Consider the following 23189-nt stretch of genomic DNA (forward strand, 5'->3'; position numbering starts at 1 on the left):
CAACTTCCTAGGTCAAGACCATAGTGCCAGAAAATGTTTCCACTTCTCTTGAGCTTCCATTAAGAACTTTTGGCAGGCATATACTTCAGGGTCACTGAAAATGAAGGTGCCTTTTCGTTTGGCTTCCTGCACTACTTGGTGGCCCTGTTGATATCATAGGAAGCACACCATGATATGTAGTGGAATATTGAGATTACTGCTGGTAAAGATACGCTGCCTTTGGGCCATCCAGAATTGTAATGGCGGTTCGAAGATCAGACCTGTTATTACCAGTGTGAAACATTTAAGAAAAAATATTGTATAAACTTTTTCCATCTTTTGTGGCTCTCCTGTAAAGAAAAAGTTGTTCCTACAGTTTCTGTCTTCGTATTTGGTGAGGTTGGATTGTATGTGCCAGTGAACTAGGGCCATATGTATGAACACATTTTCCCATAGACAGAATGGGTAAAACCCTTTGATACATCTAGTTCTCACTTGACAGCTTCGGGAGTTGTTTGCTTGACAGTCATTAGCTTGCCCTCTGTCGCCAAGAGGCGTGTGTTCAATGTCACCATATCAGATCTGAAGGAAGACATTTCAAGCATGGTTTTGATGGTATTCCTTTCAATAGTAGTGAACTATGTTTAAAGAGTGGTAAGTTCCTTCAGGATAGCATTCAGGGCAGTCTCTTTTGACATGATGGCTGAAGGTATTGCTGGCTTCATACTCTTGCCCTTTACTGCCTCCATAAACAAAAACAGATGTGGTGTAGAATTGTAGAGGCGTGTACCGGCAGCCGTGGCTCTTGAAGCATGACCGTGACTGTAGTGATCAGTTACTGACCCATCCATAACACAGCTATGAAGTTAATGTGGATTACGTTGTGTTTTGAAGAAAGGGGAAGGTTGTTCTGGTGTAGACTTGAGCTCTGATGAGGGGCATAAAGCCATACTTTGCAGCTAGCTTTTAATGAGGGAGAGGGTCACGTTTGAGGGCTCTGACATGGGCTGAGAAGCACTTTCCTAGCTGCACTACGATGTTGCACACTGCGAGGTCCATCGTGTTGTGCAATTTCAGGAACGCGTGTCACTGGAGAAAAACACTGTGATGTCTCCTGCATTAAATCAAGTCAGCGTCAGGATTAGTGTGATGTTGTCTTTATATCAAAGTAGCATGGTTTACATATGGGTTAGGCTACAGGATAAGCTTCAGTTGGGAAACAAGAAAATGTTCTTTGCAGCTTCAAAAAGAAAACCCTGATTCCAACATAGCCGCTGCTGCCACCAGCCGACGTTCTATTCCTCTTAACGCTGCATTTAGAGCGAGGTGCCAGTAGTATTATTGGCCGCTCCAGGACCCGCTACATTGTCCTCCAGTACCTCTCTTGTGCGCTATGTCACCTCTGCTACTCAGCGTGTGAGTGAGGTGCACTGCATGGATGTGAGACCAGTAGATCCTGAGTAATACCGGTGCTGCATGTCATGTTTTAGCTAATATCTCAGCCCCGGTGGCCCTCTCTGAGCTGCGTTGTGAACTGCTGCGTGCGTGCAGGGCTCCTCCAGAGTCCCCTGCCTAGATTTTCATTATATTGCCCTGCATTGCAGAAAGATTCGCATGCCAGCACAGAGCTAGTGCGGAGCTCAAAAAGAGACCGACATCTTCTTCGGGTTCCAGGCTGAGTCCCCAAACAATACACTTTGATAATTATCTTCTTACGGAATCAGAGGTTTGGTTTTTTTTTGTGAAGCGTGGTTTTTGACAAATATACATTAAGGAAATTGTGATAATGGTCAGTGTTTGAGTTGCTGCGCTAAGACATGATAAATGAAGAGATGGATGTCTATTCACCAAAATGCCAGGAGAAGTGGAAGTGACCACTCACACTCTTTTTGACATTCAGGGGCATATTTATACTCCGTTTGCGCCGAAATTGCGTCGTTTTTTTCGATGCAAATTCGACGCAAAACTAACGCCATATTTATACTTTGGCGTTAGACGCGTCTAGCGCCAAAGTTCATGGAGTTAGCGTCATTTTTTGGCGTGAACACCTTCCTTGCGTTAATGATATGCAAGGGAGGCGTTCCCGTCTAAAAAAATAACTCCGATGCATATGCGTCATATTTATACTCCCGGGCAAAAATCACGCCCGGGAGTGGGCGGGGCAAAAAACCCCGCATTTGCGCCAGAATTTAACGCCTGGGTCAGGGCAGGCGTTAAGGGACCTGTGGGCTCTGAAGGAGCCCAGAGGTGCCCTCCCCTGCTCCCAGGGACACCCCCTGCCACCCTTGCCCACCCCAGGAGGACACCCAAGGATGGAGGGACCCACCCCAGGGACATTAAGGTAAGTTCAGGTAAGTTTTTTTTTTGTTTTTTTGTGGCATAGGGGGGCCTGATTTGTGCCCCCCTACATGCCACTATGCCCAATGAACATGCCCAGGGGACAGAAGTCCCCTGGGCATGGCCATTGGGCAAGGGGGCATGACTCCTGTCTTTGCTAAGACAGGAGTCATGTTAATGGGGGATGGGCGTCGTAAAAAAATGGCGTAAATCAGGTTAAGGCGATTTTTTGACTCAACCTGACTTGCCCCATTTTGAGATGCCCATACGCCATTTTCCCCTACGCCGGCGCTGCCTGGTGTACGTGTTTTTTTTCCACGCACACCAGGCAGCTCCGGTCGGCTAATGCCGGCTAACGCCATTCTATAAATACGGCGCCCGCATGGCGGTTCAGAATGGTGTTAGACGGCGCTAATTTTTTTGACGCTAAACTGCGTTAGCGCAGTTTAGCGTCAAAAAGTATAAATATGGCCCTAATGACTTGACAAGAAGCGACATCATATGACTTTTAACCCCGAATATCGATAGTGGTCAGATCCATTAGTACTAATTCATAGGTGCTATAAATTGCATTTTATTTATATAGGTGGCTTGATTTACTCATTTTCGTTGTTAATAGGTTTTGACTTATTACTTGAATAAACTATCACATTTGCGGAACTCCGAGATGACTGTTCTGTTCAAAAAGATATAATTTCACATAATCACAGTAATGAACTGTGGCAACACTTTAGAAAAATGCGGATTTTTCTATTTGTTTGTTTGTATTTTGCATTATTGAGAGTGCACGTTCCACTTCTCAATTTATGCTTTTCTATCTTATACTGATCTCACATTGGGATTGCAGAAAATGAATATTGTTCAACAGAATAATGGACTTTGGAACTGCTTTTGCCACCTCTGACGCTGGGGGTCACAAAAGCAGTGCTAGATGTTGCAATGGACAAGCCAAGGGTCGGAACTGCGCCCCCCCTAGGGAGCAATTTAGGCATATTTACAAGCCCCTAGCACCACCTTGCACCAGCCGTAGCTTCATTTATTTTTTATGCTGAAGTAGCGTTGAAGCCTTTCTCCCGTGCCATATTTACAAAGTGGCGCAAAGCTTGCATTGTGCCACTTTGTAAACCCTAGCAACACATTATGCCCTCGCAAAGGCATAATGAATACAAGGGGAGCGTTCCCCGCAGGGAGGCCTGAAAAAATGGCTCAGTAAAATTTACAACATTTCACTGTGCCATTTTTTCTGTCATTTTTAATGCCTGCTCAGACCAGGAGTTAAAATGACACACCCATTTTAATCAATAAGTCTCCCTGTGCTTTGCTGCACTAGCATCAATATTTTGGACGCTAGTGCAGCAAAGCACCACAATAGCATAAATTTTTTTGAATCTATTGTACTAACGACCGCCATGGTGCGCCGTATTGTAAATATGGTGCAACCATGGTGTCGTTAGGTGGCGTAGGGGTGACGCAAGAAAAGTGCTGCACCACTTTCGTGTAAATATGCCCCTAAATGATGTCCATGCATAAAGGGAAAATACTGAAAGAACCCGATATTTTAATACGGCCTACATCAGTTGTTCAAGTATACTAATGTGACAAAAAAAAGAGCTACCAGTCTGAGACAAATTATGATAACTTCGCTGTATGACAACAGCTATGATAATCACACGGTAATGACTAAGATTTTGTGAATTGCACGTGTGACGGACAATTTGGCTATGGTGATGGCAACTATGTAATGATATGTGTAAAGACAACCAGTGCAAAACCAACATTTCCACTGGGTGCAAAAGTGGCATTTTGTACTAATCCAGGTATGCAAATTTTGGTTCAAAACTGGTGCAAAATTGCCCAGCCCTAGTGCAAAATAGATAAACATGTGTGCTAAATCACCAAGATAAGTCTTGTTTATGTGACGTGGCCCACAGGCATACAAGTTGGTACAAAGAGGTACAAATATAAACAGGGATATTTGCATTGCATGTCGTTTGTAGGCTTTACTGTTTAGACTGGCTATAAGACATATGGAAGTATAAATTGTTTAGATGATAGAACGCCAGGCATGCTACCAGATGCAACAAGCGTGCTGTAACCTAGTCTTGCAAGTAATTCGAGTGTATTTATAAGGTTTTACTTAAGATTGACTTTCTACAGAAGAACAAATATTTTTGTCTCCTTTTATATGCATTCATTGTTTGTTTTGTGTTCTAGTAAGAGACACTGTTCATAAACCAGTCATTTTGGATCCTACTTATGGGCAAAGACAGGAGGTGGAACTCGGTAAGATAATGTTATTTCCTGCTATTAATACTGGAGTGGCAGTAGAATATTAAACACACAGGGTGTTGTATGCCACTTTCAGAGTGAGATGGCATAATCTTTAAAGCGGGGCTAAATATAGTTATTGAAATTACTTTGAATATTTATATGCAATCAATAAAACCAAAAGTTGGCATAACTGAGCACCTTTTGGGGCATAGCACCACCTTGCGCCACATTTGTGTAATTGTTTTGGTGCAAATGTGGCGTTAGGATGCCATTTTCCTCACGCCATATTTAGAGTGGCACAAAGCAAGCATTGCACCACTTTGTAAGCCCTTGCACCATATTATGCCTGAGCCAGGCATAATGGATGCTCAGAAAGCATTCCCATGTAGGAAAGCTCAGAAAAATGGCGCAGTGAAATGTACTAGATTTCACTGCACTATTTTTAGCATCTTTATAAGAGCCTACCTTAGGCAGTCGTTAAGATGATGCTAATAATAAAAAGAATGGACCTCCCTGTGCTTTGCTGCATTAGCAGCATAATGTATGACTCCAATCCAGCAAAGTGCCACATTTGCGCCATAAAATATGATGCCATATGGACACGACCGGCATGGTGCTCTATATTGTAACTACGGAGCACACATGGTGTTGTTAGGGGGACACAGTGGGGCACTAGAAATCTTGTGCATCATGAATGGTGTGCCACTTTCCATAATTATGCCTTCTTCTTTTTAAAGGGCATCTTTAAACTCTTAATTTAGGAGCAACCTCCTATAATACAGATTTTTTGAACCCTTGATTCCTTGTCAAGAATCAATATACTGACCATATGAGCCAGAAATTGTCTATGAAGGGCATTATTTGCATGTATGGCAGTTTGTAGCTCATTCACAGTAGTGCATTCCAGAAGAACCACTGAGAAAGGAGCAAGGGGCCTGCACGCAGACCTGAAAATTTGCTGTGCTGGAAGTTTGCATAATTTACACTGTAGCAAGGACAACAACTGATAGCATCTGAAGTGAGTGGCAAGTGCTTACCGCATATGTGCACCAATAGATTGACTTGAAGATCAGAGGATGATTCAGGCATACAGATGTATGTGGAAAAGAGATTTTGAGCAGCCACAGGAAAGAAAGGCAAGTAGAAGAAAGACCGAGAAGAATGAGTCATTCATCTACTTCAAAAGAGATGAAATTATGCCTTGAAAATGCAAAGAAAGGGGAGAAACAAATGAAAGGACATGACAGCAATGGAAATTAAACTATTCTTATAAAAATAAAGGCAATTCTGCCACAGCTGAACTATACTGCTTCATTTACCCCACTTCCTTCACTACATTAACTCTGTCTACCACTGGCTCCAAATTGGGAGATACATTAGAATCCCTGAGCAAACCCCTTTGAGTTACAAGTATTACCCCAATACCCTGACCAATGCCCTCAGCCAGAGCTAGTTCTCTACATTCAAATGCTGATACTCTGTTATTCTGATATTAGTGTTACCAATCCCTTGGCAGCAAGTTCCGTCTTTGACTCCGAGAAGGGGACAGTAGTAAGGGTCAAAAGAGCTTTTAACTACAGTAATTGCCCACAATTTACACATACAGGTGACAACTTTCACCCATTTGTTTATGAATGCAGTCGCTGTGAGATATTTCCAAGTCAAATTATTCCTTTTTATGTAGTAAATATAGCATGTGAGTTACAGAAAACAGAAATATATATGTATTTTTTTAAATGTCACCAGAATGTACATTTTTTCAGGTTGTTGGGTTTATTGGCGATTGATTTAGCAGGGCTTTTTTAATATATATTGTTTGATGTTATTTGACTAGCTGTTCATTTTATAAATGTAAATTGAGTTTATTTTAAATATTTAGACATTCTTTTAATTTAGATGTTACATTCTGGGATTGGGTGGGTAGTGCTTTCTTAATTGTATAATATTCATCTTAATTGTCCAGTAAGTTTATTATTCTGTATTGTTAATTATTATTATTTTGTGAAATCTTAAATTTTTAAAATTATGTTAAATTATTTTAAATTGTGGTGTTTATTGTGGATTGGAAAAGTAGTTGTTTAAATATTTCTAATTAAATACATGGACTGGTGTTAGAATAGTAAAGCTGCCTTCACCCCGCCCCCAAAAAATATAAGCACTTTCCCCGATGTTTGTTAGACCAGAGTTAGGATAGGAAAGCGGTCCCTCTAGTGTGTGGCTGTCTGAGACAAAATAAACAAAGTCCAAATGTCAACTTCACCCAGTCAATTGACTTAGGAACAGGCTGTAGGCACCAGGTAGTTAGGGCATGAAAATTGCAGCTTTCTAAGAGTGATAATTTTCAAAACTGTAATTTAAAAGGCAACTTTACCAATAACAAGGATCTTTAATTACAATTCCTAAGGCACCAATCACAAATTGGTTACCTGTTCTAAATCAAAAGTTAGTACTTATTAAGTTGAATAAGGCAACCGAATGTTATTCTATGTGAGAGGTAGGCCTCAGGTTAGTGAAAAACGAACTTAGGCCCATTTTTAAAAAAGCGATGCAAACTTACAAAATATTATTTTAATTTGTATGTTTGTGCCGCTTTTGCATTAAAAAATGACGCAAATGTGGTGCAAAAAAAGTATAAATATAGGCCTTAGATGTGAGAAATGGTCTACTATTCCCCAGAACCAGAGATACAGATCCATAATCAAAAACTTATATGAATGGGAAGAGACAGGTTGCTGATATCTAGGATACATAGTGCAGTCCTACCTTAACATGATAAGAGACTGTGAATCCTAAAAGCATGTTATGGTGTGGATACAGGAGAATAAATTAGTGAACAGGGATGGAATAAAACACTAAGGAGCTGTATGAAAAAGTCTCCCAAAATGTCAGGTTGAAATTGATCAATTGACTCCTCAACTGCTACACAAGATAAAAGTGTATCATGACCATGCCTGACACAGGTGTTGAATGGAATATGCATGTAGTGGAAGTACCCTCGGAAGGACACGTTTTGGCAAGGGCTGATATGTTGAAAATGTTAACAGCAATAACCATGCAATCAGTTGTACAATTGTGACTGCTGAGATTGGTCCTAAGTAGCGTAAGTATGACAGCAGTGTTGAAAGTGGTAAAGCTAGGCTTGGCGAAAAAGAGAACTGCAGTCCAATGGACTAGGTGTACAGAACCGAGTATCAGGTTTTGGGAGAGTTTCGGAGGCATAGGTGATTAAATGGGTGTTTGTGCAGTGCTTGCTGTGGAAAATAATAAGATATCAAACAGGAGAGCACAGAGGAGTGCTGGTGTGGGAAACATCGCGGAGGATGATGAGGATCACAGTGAACAACAAGATGAGGAAGATACAATATACAAAATTGGACTGTGACATGGGACATTAATGGAAAGAAAGTAAGGACATAAAAAGGAACATCAATAAATATACATAAAAAGAAAATTTAAGGAACACTTCGTAAACGTGTTCTGCCATCTAAATAAAGGCCCCTGTAAATGATTAGTTAAACATTGTTTAGGTATAGTATAGAAAGGCCACTACTTATGTGTATTGAAAGTCAATGCCAAGGTTCCATGCCTAACCTTGCTTTCTTCCATTCCTGCAGGAAAACCGTTTGAACTAAAGTGTAAAGTAATTTTTGGTTTTGAAATGAATTCAGCTGCTTTTGTGACATGGTTGAGGAGTAACTCAAGGTCAACTGGTAATCAACTTCAGCAAGAAAACAAAGAGTAAGTAGAGAATCCCTTTGTCCTTGATTGTGAATTGTGTGGAACATAGTGGGGATGCCACCTCAAAAGCATGCCCATGGGTTATGCTAGATTGGGGCCAGTATTAACCTCAATTTCATGAAACAGTGTATCCTAAAATAAGGTACAAAGTCATCATATCAAACGTACAGTCAAATAAGGAACGGCTAACTCAAGTGATTTTTACGACCGAATTAGAACATTTATGAAGATTTATCACAAACGTTCAGTAGATGCAATACTGAGATAACAAACGTGCTGATGTAACAAGTCTCAGATCAATTCTAAAACCATTAACATGAAGGCTCTCAGTGATAGGACAATATTGAATATTAGATAAAAACTAATATTGACCAAGACACAAATGGGCAGCAAAATCAGTAAGAAATCGGACAGCATTCCAAGCTGCATAAAAAAGTCTCCATCTCACTGCCAAATTCAAGGGTTAATGCGGGAAATCTTCTCACAAAACATCATGGAAAGTGCAGAATCATCATGGTGTAAGCAAATAAATACAGTATCAGCAAATCATAATAAACCTTTAAAGATGTCATACAACCCAACCATCCAAGGAAATAACCCTTTACGTGAATATTGATTAAGCCCCCTTTGACCTAATGTCATCCTGAGGTGTCCAAACAAACTACTTACAAAAACAAAACAGAACTGTTGTGAATGAATGTAATACTGCACGAAATCAGATGATTGTTCAGGAAATGTTACATTAGTGGCCACATGCTAGAGAATCTTTCTGGACAGTCTTATTCAGAAATAAACAAACATTTTATTACAGCAGAATATGGTGGTGTGGAGGCCTGCCTGATGCCCAGCGAGCATACGCCAGGAAAATACACTTTAGCAGATCATATTAAAATTGTTTCTGAGGCAATTGTATCTTAATATTGTCCACATTTGGATTTGAGTGTAGAACAATTGTTCAACACATTAGTAATAATGCACATCCTTGATGAATGCATAAAGGTTTCTTGGTAGACCTGAGATCCTTACTGTAGTCTTACCCCAAACATTTTGCCTTTCACCTGCTCTTTTGTTGCAATATCTTTTTGTGGGCCTTAGGACTCTGAGCTGTTTACCACTGCTAACCAGTGCTAAAGCATGGTATCACTGTTGTATCCACAGCTGGCATATTTAATTTACTTGTAACTCCCTTGTAAAGTGGCATACCATTTCCCCGGGGTCTGTAAATTAAATACTACTAGTGGTTCCGCAGCACTGATTGTGCCACCCACTCAGGTAGCCCTGGAAACCTGTCTCAGGCCTGCCACTGCAGAACCTGTGTGTGCAGTTCACTGCCACTTTAACTTTGCATTTAAAACCCATGCAAAGCTTTAAACTCCTCTTTTCTTACATATAAGTCACCTCTAATGTAGGACCCAGGTAGCTCATAGGGCAGGGTGCCATAAAAGTAAAAGGCAGGACACATAGATTTACGTTTTACATGTTATGATAATGAACAACTCCCAAAGTCGGTTTTCATTACTGTGAGGCCTGCTCCTCTCATAAGCCAGCATTTGGAATTTCTAAATTATACTTTTTTCTTAATATACTTTTAAGCTGTAATTCCTAATCAGAAAGGGGAGGCTGCATCATGTTTCATTTAATTGGAAAGGTAATGATAAGACCTTTTTACTGATAAAGTCAGACTTATTATTACTATTTCAGAAATGTCTCTTTTAGAAAGTGGGTATTTCTCCGCTCTTACTGCTCTGTGTGCCTGGCAGCCTGTCTCCAATACACATCTGGCTTGGAATGGGCAACAGCTACAATTGTGCATTCCCTCCAGACACCCACTACACAAGACACTCAACAGCATTTCCATTCATTTGTGTACTGATGGGTCTTCCTGGGGAGGGAGGATGGGAAGGGCTCACACTTACACTTCAAAGGGTCGGAGCCCCACACAAAGGACTGGCAAAGGGCTGATTATCCCCCCACTGATAGTCTGGAACTAGGGCTGAGATGAAAGGGGGGCCTGTGTAATTCAGAGAGATACTTTGGAGTCATCCCCCACATCAAACGGTCTTTGAGTATAAGTGCTGGGTCTGAAGCAGCAGCTGGTGGATGACATTGCCTCAAAAGACTGTGCAGTTCAATGCTGACTGGTGTTGCAGCTTGACATTAATGGAGTGCCTGCATCATAAAGGAGTTCGACACCGAAGCCTTCATTGACTGTGCAGATCAGTGTCGCCCCTTTGCCTCCATCCAGGGGATGGATGAAAATGACACACCTTCCCGACTCCCTGCATTGAGACTTTGACATCGACTTTTGTTCCATCCAAGGTACTTTGTCAGCGGGACCTTTCTGTGTCCTGTAGCCAGCCTGTCCTTCATTGTGGTCAGGCTGAGTTTTGGATTTGCACCAGTCACGACCTCAAATAACCATTTCACTGTTAGTGATTTCTAATCACTGGTTCAGATTTAGGCCCTCATCATGACATTCGCAGTAAATCGCACTTACTGCCATGCTGACTGCCGCCAACATACCGCCGCCGCCGCGGATATCCGTTCACCATATTATGACACACACACCAATTCCTCTCTATTCAGGCACACACACAAATCCGCCACACCAAAGGTCGGTGATAAACTGGCGGTATCCAAGCCCACACTGTTACACCAACAGAACTACGCCCACCACATTATGACCCACGAATCACTACAGCGGACATTCAATGGCAGTAAACCATTGGTGGTACATACACACACTCAAACAAAACAACACTACATTGGTCAATTCAAATTACACACACCTGACACCCATACACATACCACAACCACACACCCACACCACTATAAAACACACACACACACTACCCACAACCGTTTACGAATATAAATAATTGCCACCAGAGAGAGACAGCAAGACCACTCACACAACCAGAGCCACATACCACCATCACCTATACACCACCCACGCACCTCACAACACACACCCAAACATATCACCCTACACACCCTCACCCACAATACTCACACAACACCCATGGCACCACAACAACACCCCAGATTCTCTGAGGAGGAGCTAAGGGTCATGGGGGAGGAAATCATCCGGGTAGAGCCACAGCTATTTGGAGCACAGGTGCAGCAAATATCCATTGCTAGGAAGATGGAGCTATGGTGGAGAATCGTGGACAGGGTCAGTGCCGTGGGACAGTATCCCAGAACAAGGGATGACACCAGGAAGAAGTGAAACAACCTAGGGGGGAAGGTACGTTCCATTGCAGCAAGACACCAACTCGCTGTACAGAAGACTGGCGGGGGACACCCACTTCCTCCCCCACAACTAACAACATGGGTGGAGCAAGTCTTGGCAATCATGCATCCTGAGGGCCTGGCAGGAGTAGCAGGAGGACTGGACTCTGGTAAGTCAACTCTATACTACTATCATCTCCTACCAGCATGCCTTCACATACCCCCACCCTCACTCCCATCACTCCACCACCTCACCCCCCCCCCCCCACCATCACATCTCACTCATCCCAATGCCAAGCCCTGCATGTACCACCAATGCATGGACACCACTCAGAGACCTACATGGACACCTATCACTAAAGCATGCACACTAGAAAGAACTAATCATCCCACCATACACTAACATAGGCAAGTGAAAGATGCCAGGGGAAAAACAACCATAGAGGGCAACCCTTCCATGCACAATATGTCACACACAAAAACAATAACACTGCAATTACATCCTCACAGGTATCCCAGCCAATGTCACCGGAGAAGAGGTACCAGCAACATCCAGTCCCCCCCACAGAAGAGGCCCACAGTGATAACAATGACTTTGCTCACCTGGATCTGGAAGTCCAACCTGGCCCATCAGGGACCTCCAGACAGTAGGTTACCCAGCCACAGTCACACACCACCACATAGCCTCCCCCCTTAGGAAACACCAACACAGCACCCAATCAGCGTGCCCATACCTCTGTCCCCAGGACACGTCAATCAGCAGTGCGTCCACTACTACAGTGACCCCAGGGCACACCACAAACCCAAGGCAATCAGGGACTTCGGGTTAGTGGCAGTGGGCACATGATTCAGGGGACAGAGGTTCAGGACAACAGGGAAGCTGGGAGGACTGCTGTGCACCGGGGAAAGACAGGCCCAGGGAACTGACTCTCCAGGAGGCACTCCTCAAGATCCTGGCAGCATACCAACATTCCCAGGATACGCTGGGCCAGATCCTGGACAACATGCAGGAGAACAGGTGGCTGCAGGAGGGACAGTACCAGGGGATAAGGAAGGACTTGAAGGCCTTTAACACTACTCTGGTCTCCATAGCAGGGGCGCTGGCAGACATGGCCAACATTATGAGTGAGGCACTGTCACATCAGCGGGCCCCCTGCCAATAGCCAGACTACTGAACAGCCCTCCACGTCCGCTGCTGCTAGTGGACAGAAGGCTTCACTACAGGACCAACATGCCACCAGCACCCCTCCTCCTGCAGAAGGAAAATCACCCCACAAATGTTCCCTGCGATCTAGGCAGAAGCCAGAGACTATTGCCAAGACCCCCACCAGGAAATGAGACTCTCTTGATTGTCACCCTTGTGTCCCACTCTGTCACCCTGTCCACCTGGAACTGCCATTGCTCTCCTTCCTATGCCCCTTTTGACAATGCACCTGTGCTACAAATGGACTGGAACTATACCCTGGACTTTCCTCCATCATTACCTCAGCCCATTGCTCTTCTCCCTTTTCTTCATAGCACTGCAATAAACACACTTTGAAAAAAAAACAAGTATGGAGTATGTCTAATGATTGAATTATGTATACGTTTAACAAGGTTTAAACATTGCAACTCAACTGTACAGTATTGTTAACATAGGAAAGACCTGTAGTTGGCTGCAGTGACAACACCAGGAGCAATAGTGGGGCACCAACATCTGCAAAAAGAGTTGCCAAAGGTGTCAGGGAGACCGGATCCTCGGGGTGTGCGCCTGTTCCCAAAATGTACACCTCTTGGTAGCTCCAAACTCTACTAGCTATCATAACACAGAGTTAAAGAATGGCCAAGCAGGGGATGGGGTTTAGGTTGGGAACAGCGGGAAGGAGACCTGTGGAAGCAAGAGTTAAGAACACAATAGCAAGGTCACTCACATTAATCTTCATGAACTTTGTTTTAATTCTTCATGCTCTAATATCATGAGAGATCAAGAACATTTCAATAACGTGATTTTTTTCATAATCATATAATCTGAACATTGAACTCTCTCAAATTAATCCTTAGAATTTCAATTACATCACAACAAGAGTCAATGAGTACATTCATTCCCCAAATAATTAACTGCTATAGGATTCATGAATGATACTGTTGAATTGGCAAACTGACTAAACTTGTTTTGTCTAGAAAGATCACACTCTGTTTGATCTAAATTTCAAGATTCAATTGTCCAGAAGTTATTGCGCACCTTATTGTCAGACTGCGCATCAAGACTCAAGTACCTGGATTGATCGTGCGATCTGCCGATCTGAACGGCAAGGGTTAATTGCCAAGAATTAATCACGCACACTGTTGCTGATTCAACCACCAAGATTCAAATGCCTTGAAATGATTGCGCACTTTGCCGATCCGCACTGCAAGGGTTAATTGCCAAGAATGAACCACACACACTGTTGACGATTCAACCATCAAGATTCAAATGCCTTGAAATGATCGCGCACTCTGCCGATCCGAACTGCAAGGGTTAATTTGTCAAGAATGAATCGCGCACACTGTTGCTGATTCAACCATCAAGATTCAAATGCTTTGAAATGATCGCACACTCTGCCGATCGAACTGCAAGAGCTAAGTGCCAAGCATAAATCACACACACTGTAAATCACAAAGCCAAAAACTCAAATGTTTCTAGAAAACGGAGTTGAGGGCCTTGAACTCTGCCTTACCGCCCTGCTTGAAGATCACCAAGATAATGAGGACAGGGCCAGGAAATGTCCAAGTAGGCCTCCAATAAAACAGGCCAATCATTTCTAAATACTCATTCCCTCAGTCATTCCAGTACTCCAATCTACAGGTTCATAAAAAACCAACAAGAGGTAGTTCAGCAAGGACTTTTAAAGCCTCTCTGTGGATTTGTGTTCATAGTGCTGCCCTCTAGTAGTGCTACATGGAAACTGCAGAATAATAATAGGATTGAAAAAGGGGCTGTCCTATGCAAATTATATACTCCCATGCTTACTTCGCCAAGCTTTCGATATGATTCCACATGCAACATATGGTCTTCACCAGATTTCTAAAGTTGCCAAATTGTCTTAGGCTAAGGATTTTTCCACTCAAAGGCCTTCTGATAAGCAGCCACCCTCATTTAGCAGGGTACATAATTACCTGTAGTAATCCTCTATATAGAACCTGGGCATCTGTGGGCTTAGTGTAAAGTTTGCAAACTATGACTGGGATGTATAAGGTTTTAATGGCATAGCATAGCATAGCATTACAGACTAGACAACACTCACTTTATTTATCAGCTGTTATTTGTGCTTTAACACTTTAATCTTGTAGTTTTCCTTCCAAATCTTGCACCCCTTTTTTTATAAATAAAATAGGTCAATAATTTTTCAATACTCATTCCCTCAGTCATTCTAGTCCTCCAATCTATAGGTTCATAAAAAACCAACAAGAGGTAGTTTAGCAAGCACTTTTAAAGCCTCTCTGTGGATTTGTGTTCATAGTGCTGCCCTCTAGTAGTGCTACATGGAAACCGCAGAATAATAATAGGATTGAAAAAGGGGCTGTCCTATGCAAATTATATACTCCCATGCTTACTTCGCCAAGCTTTCGATATGATTCCACATGCAACATATGGTCTTCACCAGATTTCTAAAGTTGATAAATTGTCTTAGGCTAAGGATTTTTCCACTCAAAGGCCTTCTGATAAGCACCCACCCTCATTTAGCAGGGTACAGAATTACCTGTAGTAATCCTCTATATAGAACCTGGGCATCTGTGGGCTTACTGTAAAGTTTGTAAATTATGACTGGGATGTATACAGTCTTAATGGTATAGCATAGCATAGCATTACAGACTAGACAACACTCACTTTATCTCTCAGCTATTATTTGTGCTTTAACACTTTTATCTTGTAGTTTTTCTTCCAAATCTTGCACCCCTTTTATAAATAAAACAGGCCAATAATTTCTCAATACTCATTCCCTCAGTCATTCCAGTCCTCCAATCTATAGGTTCATAAAAAACCAACAAGAGGTAGTTTAGCAAGCACTTTTAAAGCCTCTCTGTGGATTTGTGTTTAAGTGCTGCCCTCTAGTAGTGCTACATGGAAACTGCAGAATAATAATAGGATTGAAAAGGGGCTGTCCTATGCAAATTATATACTCCCATGCTTACTTTGCCAAGCTTTCGCTCCGATTCCACCTGCAACATATGGTCTTCAGCAGATTTCTAAAGTTGCAAAATTGTCTTAGGCTAAGGATTTTTCCACTCGAAGGTCTTCTGATAAGTACCCACCCTCATTTAGCAGGGTACAGAATTACCTGTAGTAATCCTCTATATAGACCCTGGGAATGTGTGGGCTTACTGTAAAGTTTGTAATCTATGATTGCGATGTATAAAGTTCTAATGATATAGCATAGCATTACAGACTAGACAACACTCTCTTTATCTCTCAGATATTATCTGTGCTTTAACACTTTTATCTTGTAGTTTTCTTTCCAAATCTTGCACCCCTTTTCTTAATAAAACAGGCCAATAATTTCTCAATACTCATTCCCTCAGGCATTCCAGTCCTCCAATCTATAGGTTCATAAATAACCGACAAGAGGTAGTTTGGTAAGCACTTTTAAAGCCTCTCTGTGGATTTGTGTTCAAGTGCTGCCCTCTAGTAGTGCTACATGGAAACTGCAGAATAATAATAGGATTGAAAAAGGGGCTGCCCTATGCAAATTATATACTCCCATGATTACTTCGTCAAGCTTTCGCTATGATTCCACCTGCAACATATGGTCTTCAGCAGATTTCTAAAGTTTCTAAATTGTCTTAGGCTAAGGATTTTTCCACTCGAAGGCCTTCTGATATGTACCCCACCCTCATTTAGCAGGGTACAGAATTACCTGCAGTTATCCTTTATAAACCATAGGCCTTTGTGGGTTTACTTTAAAGACTGAAAACTAAGATTGCCATGTATACAGCCCTAGACTTAGAGTTCTAGCATAGCTCAACATGTCAGCCCAGACCACAGTAGATTCACTTTTATCTTGTAGTTTCTCTTCCAAATCTGGTACCCCTTTTATCAATAAAACAGGCCAATCATTTCTCAATACTCATTCCCTCAGCCATTCCAGTCCTCCAATACACAGGTTCATAAATCACCCCAATTATGTTGGGGATATGTCCCATTGTATGGAAGTCAGCCTTCAGTGTGGGCAAATCCTCCACCTGGGGGAAAACAATGTAGCTGCACATGTGTTTAATCAGGGCACCCAACACTCTTGTCAGCACAATTGAGAACATTGGCTGTGACATTCCTGCTGCCAAGCCCACTGTCACTTGGAAAGAACCAGTTGCCAAGAAATGGAGCATAGATAGCACTTGCACAAGAGTGGGGATCCCAGTGGGGTGACGGATAGCAGATACCAGGTCAGGCTCCAATTGGGCTCACAGCTCCGTGATAGTGGCCCTGTCAAGTCTGTAGGTGAGGATAATGTGCCTGTCCTCCCTTGTTGCCAAGTCCACCAGGGGTCTGTACACAGGGGATGTCTCCATCTCCTATTCATCCGCAGGGGTTGCAACCTCTGGGGCAAAAGAGTGAGGAGCCGGTCATAAAATGTACATTGTAGCCACTACAGTGCAATGCATGATGTGAATTTTAAATGTATTAGTGGCATATGTCCTGTATGTACAATTGTAATCTGTGACCCAGTTATGTTCCATGCACTGCCCCACCCCCTGAAATGGCGTCCGCCTGTCCTGTATAGAGGGACAGGTGGAAGTGAGGTAATTCCGCTGACGTTGTGCGCCCTTGCGGGAGGCGATCGGGATCTACTGTGCAATGCCTCATTGGACAAAATTGGGCCTTATGAGATAGAGTGACCAAAGGTGATGTACGCCGGCGGTGACGATATGCACTGCTGCGGACGTCACCGCCCTTTTCTGTCTGTTCAATCACTTGCTACCTGACCTTCAACAGGAGAGGACCACCACTGCATGTACTGCTGTGACCTGTGTCTGGAACCTACCATGGCCTGTGTGACTGGGGAAAGGGCACCTGCCTTCACCTCAGCGGAGTTGGAGCGACTAGTGGATGGGTTTCTACCCCAGTACTGACTGCTGTATGGGCCTCCAGACCAACAGGTGAGTACACTGTGAGCACAATGCATGGGGTATTAATGCATGGATTGCTGTGTGTGAAGGCCTCATGTGAGGGGGGGTTGGTGGATGGGCCCTGGGCAGCGTACAGCATGTATGCTGGGCCATGTCTGTGCAAAAGGGGATGTAAGGGCTATGGTGGGCCATGAGTGTAGCAGGCAGGACGGTCTAACTAATACCTTTCCCGGTGTATATTTCCTCTGCAGGCCAGCGCCCATCAAAATAAGGGTATATGGCATGCCATTGGCAAGGACATGCGGACCCTGGGGGTCTACGGCATGTGGAGCACCCACCGTCGGAAACGGTCTGAGGACCTGAGAAGCTGGGCATGGAAGATGGCTGAGGCCCAGCTGGGGATGGCCTCCCAACGAGGAAGGGGTGCCCATCAAACCCTGACCCTCCCTGATGGCCCGCATTCTGGCAGTGGATTATCCAGAGCTGGATGGGCGCTTGAGGGCATCACAGCAGCCACAAGGGGGTGAGTACATTGCCCATCACTACAACTTATGCCTGGTGGGGTGGTGTCCGGGTGGGGGATGTGTGTTTGTGGGTGCCCCTAGACCATGCCTGACATTGCAGAGTAGGTCCCATGTTAGGCATGGATCTGATGTGAAATTCCTCCAACCTAGCTAGTAGGAATCCACTACTGGGCAGGTCTGTATGGGTCCAAAGTATGCTGCAGTTGGCGGTATGTGTCCTTCCCCATTCCCTGGTGACTAGCATTGTTACTGGTAGTGCAACGGTGGTGTTGGTGTAGCCATTGACCAAGTGTATCCTTTGTCTCTTCCCCCCCTTTTTGTTTTGTCACCCTGTCCTAATGTGCATTCACATCATCTCGCAGAGGAGCAGAGACACCGGTGACGGAGGGAGCTGCATCCCACAGGAGTCCACCGACGCTGAGGGCACCAGTGGGACGAAGGGCGAGGGGAGCACCACAGCAGAGACTGGAAGGGACAGTTTGGACACGGATACCTCCTCTGATGGAATCTCCCTGGTGGTGATGGACACCTCTGTGACCCCACCAGCTACAGGTACAGCCACCACCCCCTGTACCAGCACTGCCCTCCCAGCAGCCCCTCATTGAGTTTCCCATGCCCGCTCACCCAGGAGGGTGGGCATCTCCTTCGCCCCAGGCACCTCAGGCCCCGCCCCAGTGAGCCCTGCTGCCGTGAGGCGGCTATTGACCTCCTGAGATCCATCTCTGTTGGGCAGTCAACCATTGTGAATGCCATCCAGGGGCTGGAAGCCCTAATGCAACATACCAATGCATTTCTGGAGGGAATTCACACTGGCTTGGCGGCCCAACAGAGATCAATCCAGGCTCTGGCTTCCTCTCTGATGTCAGCCATTGTCTTTGTTTCTGACGTCCCCCCCTCCAACTTCCTCTGCCCAATCCCATTCCCCTCAACCCAAACCTATCCCAAGCACACAGGCGGACGAGCATGCACAATGGACAACACACAAGAGTGGACATGGCAAACACAAGCACCACACATCATCTCACAGGCACTCACACAAACACCATCAAGATGCAGACATACCAACATCTACTGCCTCCACTGTGGCCCCCTCCTCCTCGTCCTCCACCTCCCTCCCAATTGCATCTACACTCACACCTGCATGCACTACTTCCTCATCCACTACCTCCAGCACCAGCACACCTCTCAGAACACACACCTCACTGGCACTCACCACCCCAACATCCATGCACACGTCCCCTGTGTCCTCTCCCAGTGTGTCTGTCACCCTCCCTCCCAAAGTACACAAACGCAAGCACTCAGATACCCAACAGCCATCCATGCACCTGCACCCAAACACAGCAGACAGACACCTCCTACAGCCACTCCCTCTTCCTCCACCCCCAGATCTACTCCCTCTTCCCACCCAAATGTCCCTAGGCAGCTTTTCCTCTGAACCATTGACCTCTTTCCTACCCCTCCCCCGTCCTTCACATCTAGCCAGGGTGTGTAAAACCCAGGCAAGCACCTCAGCCACCCAGTCCACCGGCCCAGTAGTGTCCACAGCAACTCGTGGTTGTAAAGGATCCAGGCCACCAGCCAGCCACACGGAAAGGGTCCCTGCCCCAAGTGCTACCAGGAAGGGCAAGGAGCCCTCCCCAGCTGCTGCCATGAAGTTCAAGATGCCATCCCAGCTGCTGCCAGGAAGGTCAAGGTGCCACCCCCAGCTGCTTCCAGGAAGGGCAAGGTGCCACCTCCAGCTACTGCCAGGAAGGGTAAGGAGGAATCCCCAGCTGCTTCCAGGAAGGGCAAGGGGCCTGAACCAGCAGGCAGAATGGACAAGGGGCCTGGTGCTAGGACTCAGTCGGAGCCCTCACCACCAACCATGGTGGTGCAGCCGTCTGAGGCTGCAGGGGATGGGCAGGAGCCTCCTCTCACCACCACCACCAGCAGCAGCACCACCAGCAGCAGTGGGCAGCCGTCCGAGGCTGCAGGGATTGGGCAGGAGCCTCCCCCCATCACCAACACCAGCAGCAGCACCACCAGCAACACCAACAGCAGTGGGCAGCCGTCCGAGGCTGCAGAGGCTGGGCAGGAGCCTCCCCGCATCACCACCACCACCACCAGCAGCAGCAGCACCACCACTGAGCAGCCGTCACCGCCGGCAGACAGTCTGTAGTCCTGCATCCATGGGCTGTTGTGCGGCCTGCCCCCTGCAAATCCTGTGGGTATGACACCCACCTGAGAGACTGTGACCTTGCAATCCCCAAGATGTGCATCACAGGGCTCAATGCCCCTCCAGATCCAGTTGGCATGGCACCCACTCACCTCATCCTCTCCAGGATAAAGATCACAGGGCTTGATGCCCCCTCCAGAACCAGTGGGTATGGCACCCACTCACCCCATCCTCTCCAGGATGAAGATCACAGGGCACTATGCCCCCTCCAGAACCAGTGGTGAAGACACCCACTTGAGAGACTGTGGCCTTGCACTCCCAGGACCAAGCCCAGGGAATGTTGCCCCCTCCAGGACCAGTGGTGTTGTTCCATCTGCCGGCTGTGGTGCCCCCCCCGTTCCCTGTCCCCCTGAGGTGCCTGTCTATTTTCGAACTGATGCCCCTGCAGCGTTCTCTCCGTGTTGTTGCAGGAGTCAAGTGGGGCCTTGGACTTTTTAATGTGGCCCTGTGGCCCACGCACATTGAGGACTGGCCCGAGTCCCTTGTTTGTACATATGTAAATACTTTTAGATTGAATTTTCGTATTTCTACTGTTTAATATTATTACACTCACTTTCATCTATTCCTGGGGTCTTTGCATTATTCCTGAGGGGTACGGGGTAAATATGTTATGTTACTGCATCTGCTTGTGTGTATGGTGTTGGTGGTGGGGGTGTTGAGTGTTGCATGTGTGTGTCACTCTCTTTTTCCTCCCTCATGTGCTATGTGGCTGTACTCACCGTGGTGCCTTTGCCGTCGTTGGTGTTCATGGTGGAGCAGGAGGTAGAAAAGTTTTGGGAAGATCTGCAGTTTAGGCTCCATGGCAGCGTGGTTCTTCCTTGAGTCTCCAATGGTGAGTCGTTTCCCTTCTGAGCAGTGTTTCTGCCAAGCTTTTGATGTTGTTGGTACCACCCAGGAAAAGGTGGCGGATTGGGCTGTCATAATACAGTGGGTGGAACATTGACTTCCGCCTAGCTGTTGGCTGCTACCACCACTTAACGTCTGTTAATTCTGCCCTGGAGGTCGGTGTGGTAAAGTGTCTGTCTGTCTGAGCTCTTTCCTCCATGGTCATAATTTGGTGATATTTACCGCCAGCCTGTTGGTGGAATTACCGCCGCTTTATCACAGTCCGCCAGGATTTTAATGAGGGCCTTAATCTTTAAAAATTCATATCTCGACTTCGACTTGTTGGATTTTTGCATACATAGAAAGAGCATGCATGTCTAAGCCTTCGAGCATGAAGTAAAAAAAGTGACAGAATCATCTTTTCTTCTTAGAAATTAGTCAATTGTATATTGAAAATAGTTATATTGCAATTAATTCTCCATTGACAACAATCAAGCTACGTTCTAGGCACCATTAATTGTTTTTCATGTGTTCATTCATTCTGTTGTTCTCTCGATGCACAGGCTCCTACGGCCACTTTACGGATTTTCTACCAAGAGTAGATTACCTTCATCATAGCCAGGCCTGAAGTAACTTTGGGCCGGATGTACTGAAAGAAGGGTCATAAATTGGGGTTGCAATTTGTGCACTGGCTTTTGAGACCTGTCTCTGATAGTAATAAGTTACATTTAAAAATACGAGTTTGTGTGAGATAACTGTACACTTCCTCTGTTAAATTTCAGTGGGATGCATCTGCTGGAATTTAACAAAGGGTGAGATATTTAGCTCACCTGGTAATTGCGAGATGTGGTAAATACTACCCAACTCATAACTTCAAACCCTGCGCAAACACAGGTTTATGTAGGGGTCAGAAAACACCGACCCACTCATAGGCAGGGCTGAAGTGGTGCAAAGCAGGCCAATGGGCTGTTTGCTCTGAGAAAATGGTACAATTCCACAGCAAAATACCTTTTGTACTGGAAAGCAAATAACTTTGCAAATGTTTGCACTGCTTTGCATCACTTTGGCCCTCATTACAACTATGGCGGGCAGTTGTAACTGCCTTGCGGCCGCCAATGCAGATGCACTCCTGCGGTGGCCATTATGACATCCCCGCTGGGCCGGCGGGCGGAAACCGAGTTTCCGCCCGCCGGCCCAGCGGGGATGTTGGCGCAAACATGGGAGCCGGTGCCAAATGGAGCCGGCGGTGTTGCGGCCGTGCAACTGATGCAGTTGCACCCGTCGCGCTTGTCACTATCTGCTGTGCAGACAGTGAAAAGCTTTATGAGTCTGTGCCAGGGGGCTCCTGCACTGCCCATGCCAAAGGCAGTTCCTACCACCATGAAAAGGCTGGCGGGAAGGGGACTCGTAATCCCCTCGGCAGCGCTGCAAGCAGCGCTGCCCTGGAGGATTAAATCCGCCGGGACCAACGTGGCAGAAAACCGCCAGTCCCGGCAGTGCGACCGTGGCGCTTCTACCGCGGTTGTAATATGCGAGATTGCACCGCCAGCCTGTTGGCGGTGGAACCTCCAAAACAGCCGTGGCGGTCTTTGACCGCCAGGGTTGTATTGAGGGCCGACGTGTGACTTTACCTCAGCACTGATCCTTAGTAAACCTAACCCTGTGACTGCATTTAATGGAAACACATGGAGCTTTGCTCGTTCTTTACCTAATGTAAAAAAAGAACTATACCAGAGTGCATTGCACTGAATACAAAGCCAAAGTGCTTTGCTCAACTATCATAAATAGCTAGAAAGAACAAAGTCTCTGCATCGTTTTAAAAAACACAAAGACTGACATGCTAACTTAAAATTCCTTGAGTTGGTTTTCAGATTACCCTGCAATATATAACTCATGCCATAAGCAGAACTTTTTCATTCAGCAAAACTGTGTCTTTTCTCTGAAAAACTGTGGGACAGGATGGGGTTTTAAATACCTAGCATGAA

At 45.3% G+C, this 23189-nt stretch overlaps 1 protein-coding gene across 2 annotated transcripts in view; it reads left to right on the plus strand.

Moving 5' to 3' along the window:
• IL18RAP (interleukin 18 receptor accessory protein) overlaps positions 1-23189 on the plus strand; it is a 275544-nt gene that overhangs the window by 145130 nt on the left and 107225 nt on the right. For both annotated transcript variants that reach the window (XM_069204435.1, XM_069204436.1), the window contains 2 exons: positions 4531-4599; positions 8202-8325. In XM_069204435.1, the coding sequence (XP_069060536.1) occupies positions 4531-4599; positions 8202-8325 (193 nt within the window). The remainder of the gene's footprint in view (positions 1-4530; positions 4600-8201; positions 8326-23189) is intronic.

The sequence above is a fragment of the Pleurodeles waltl genome, chromosome 8 (genome assembly GCF_031143425.1).
Source record: "Pleurodeles waltl isolate 20211129_DDA chromosome 8, aPleWal1.hap1.20221129, whole genome shotgun sequence".
In the NCBI taxonomy this organism is placed as follows: Eukaryota; Metazoa; Chordata; class Amphibia; order Caudata; family Salamandridae; genus Pleurodeles; species Pleurodeles waltl.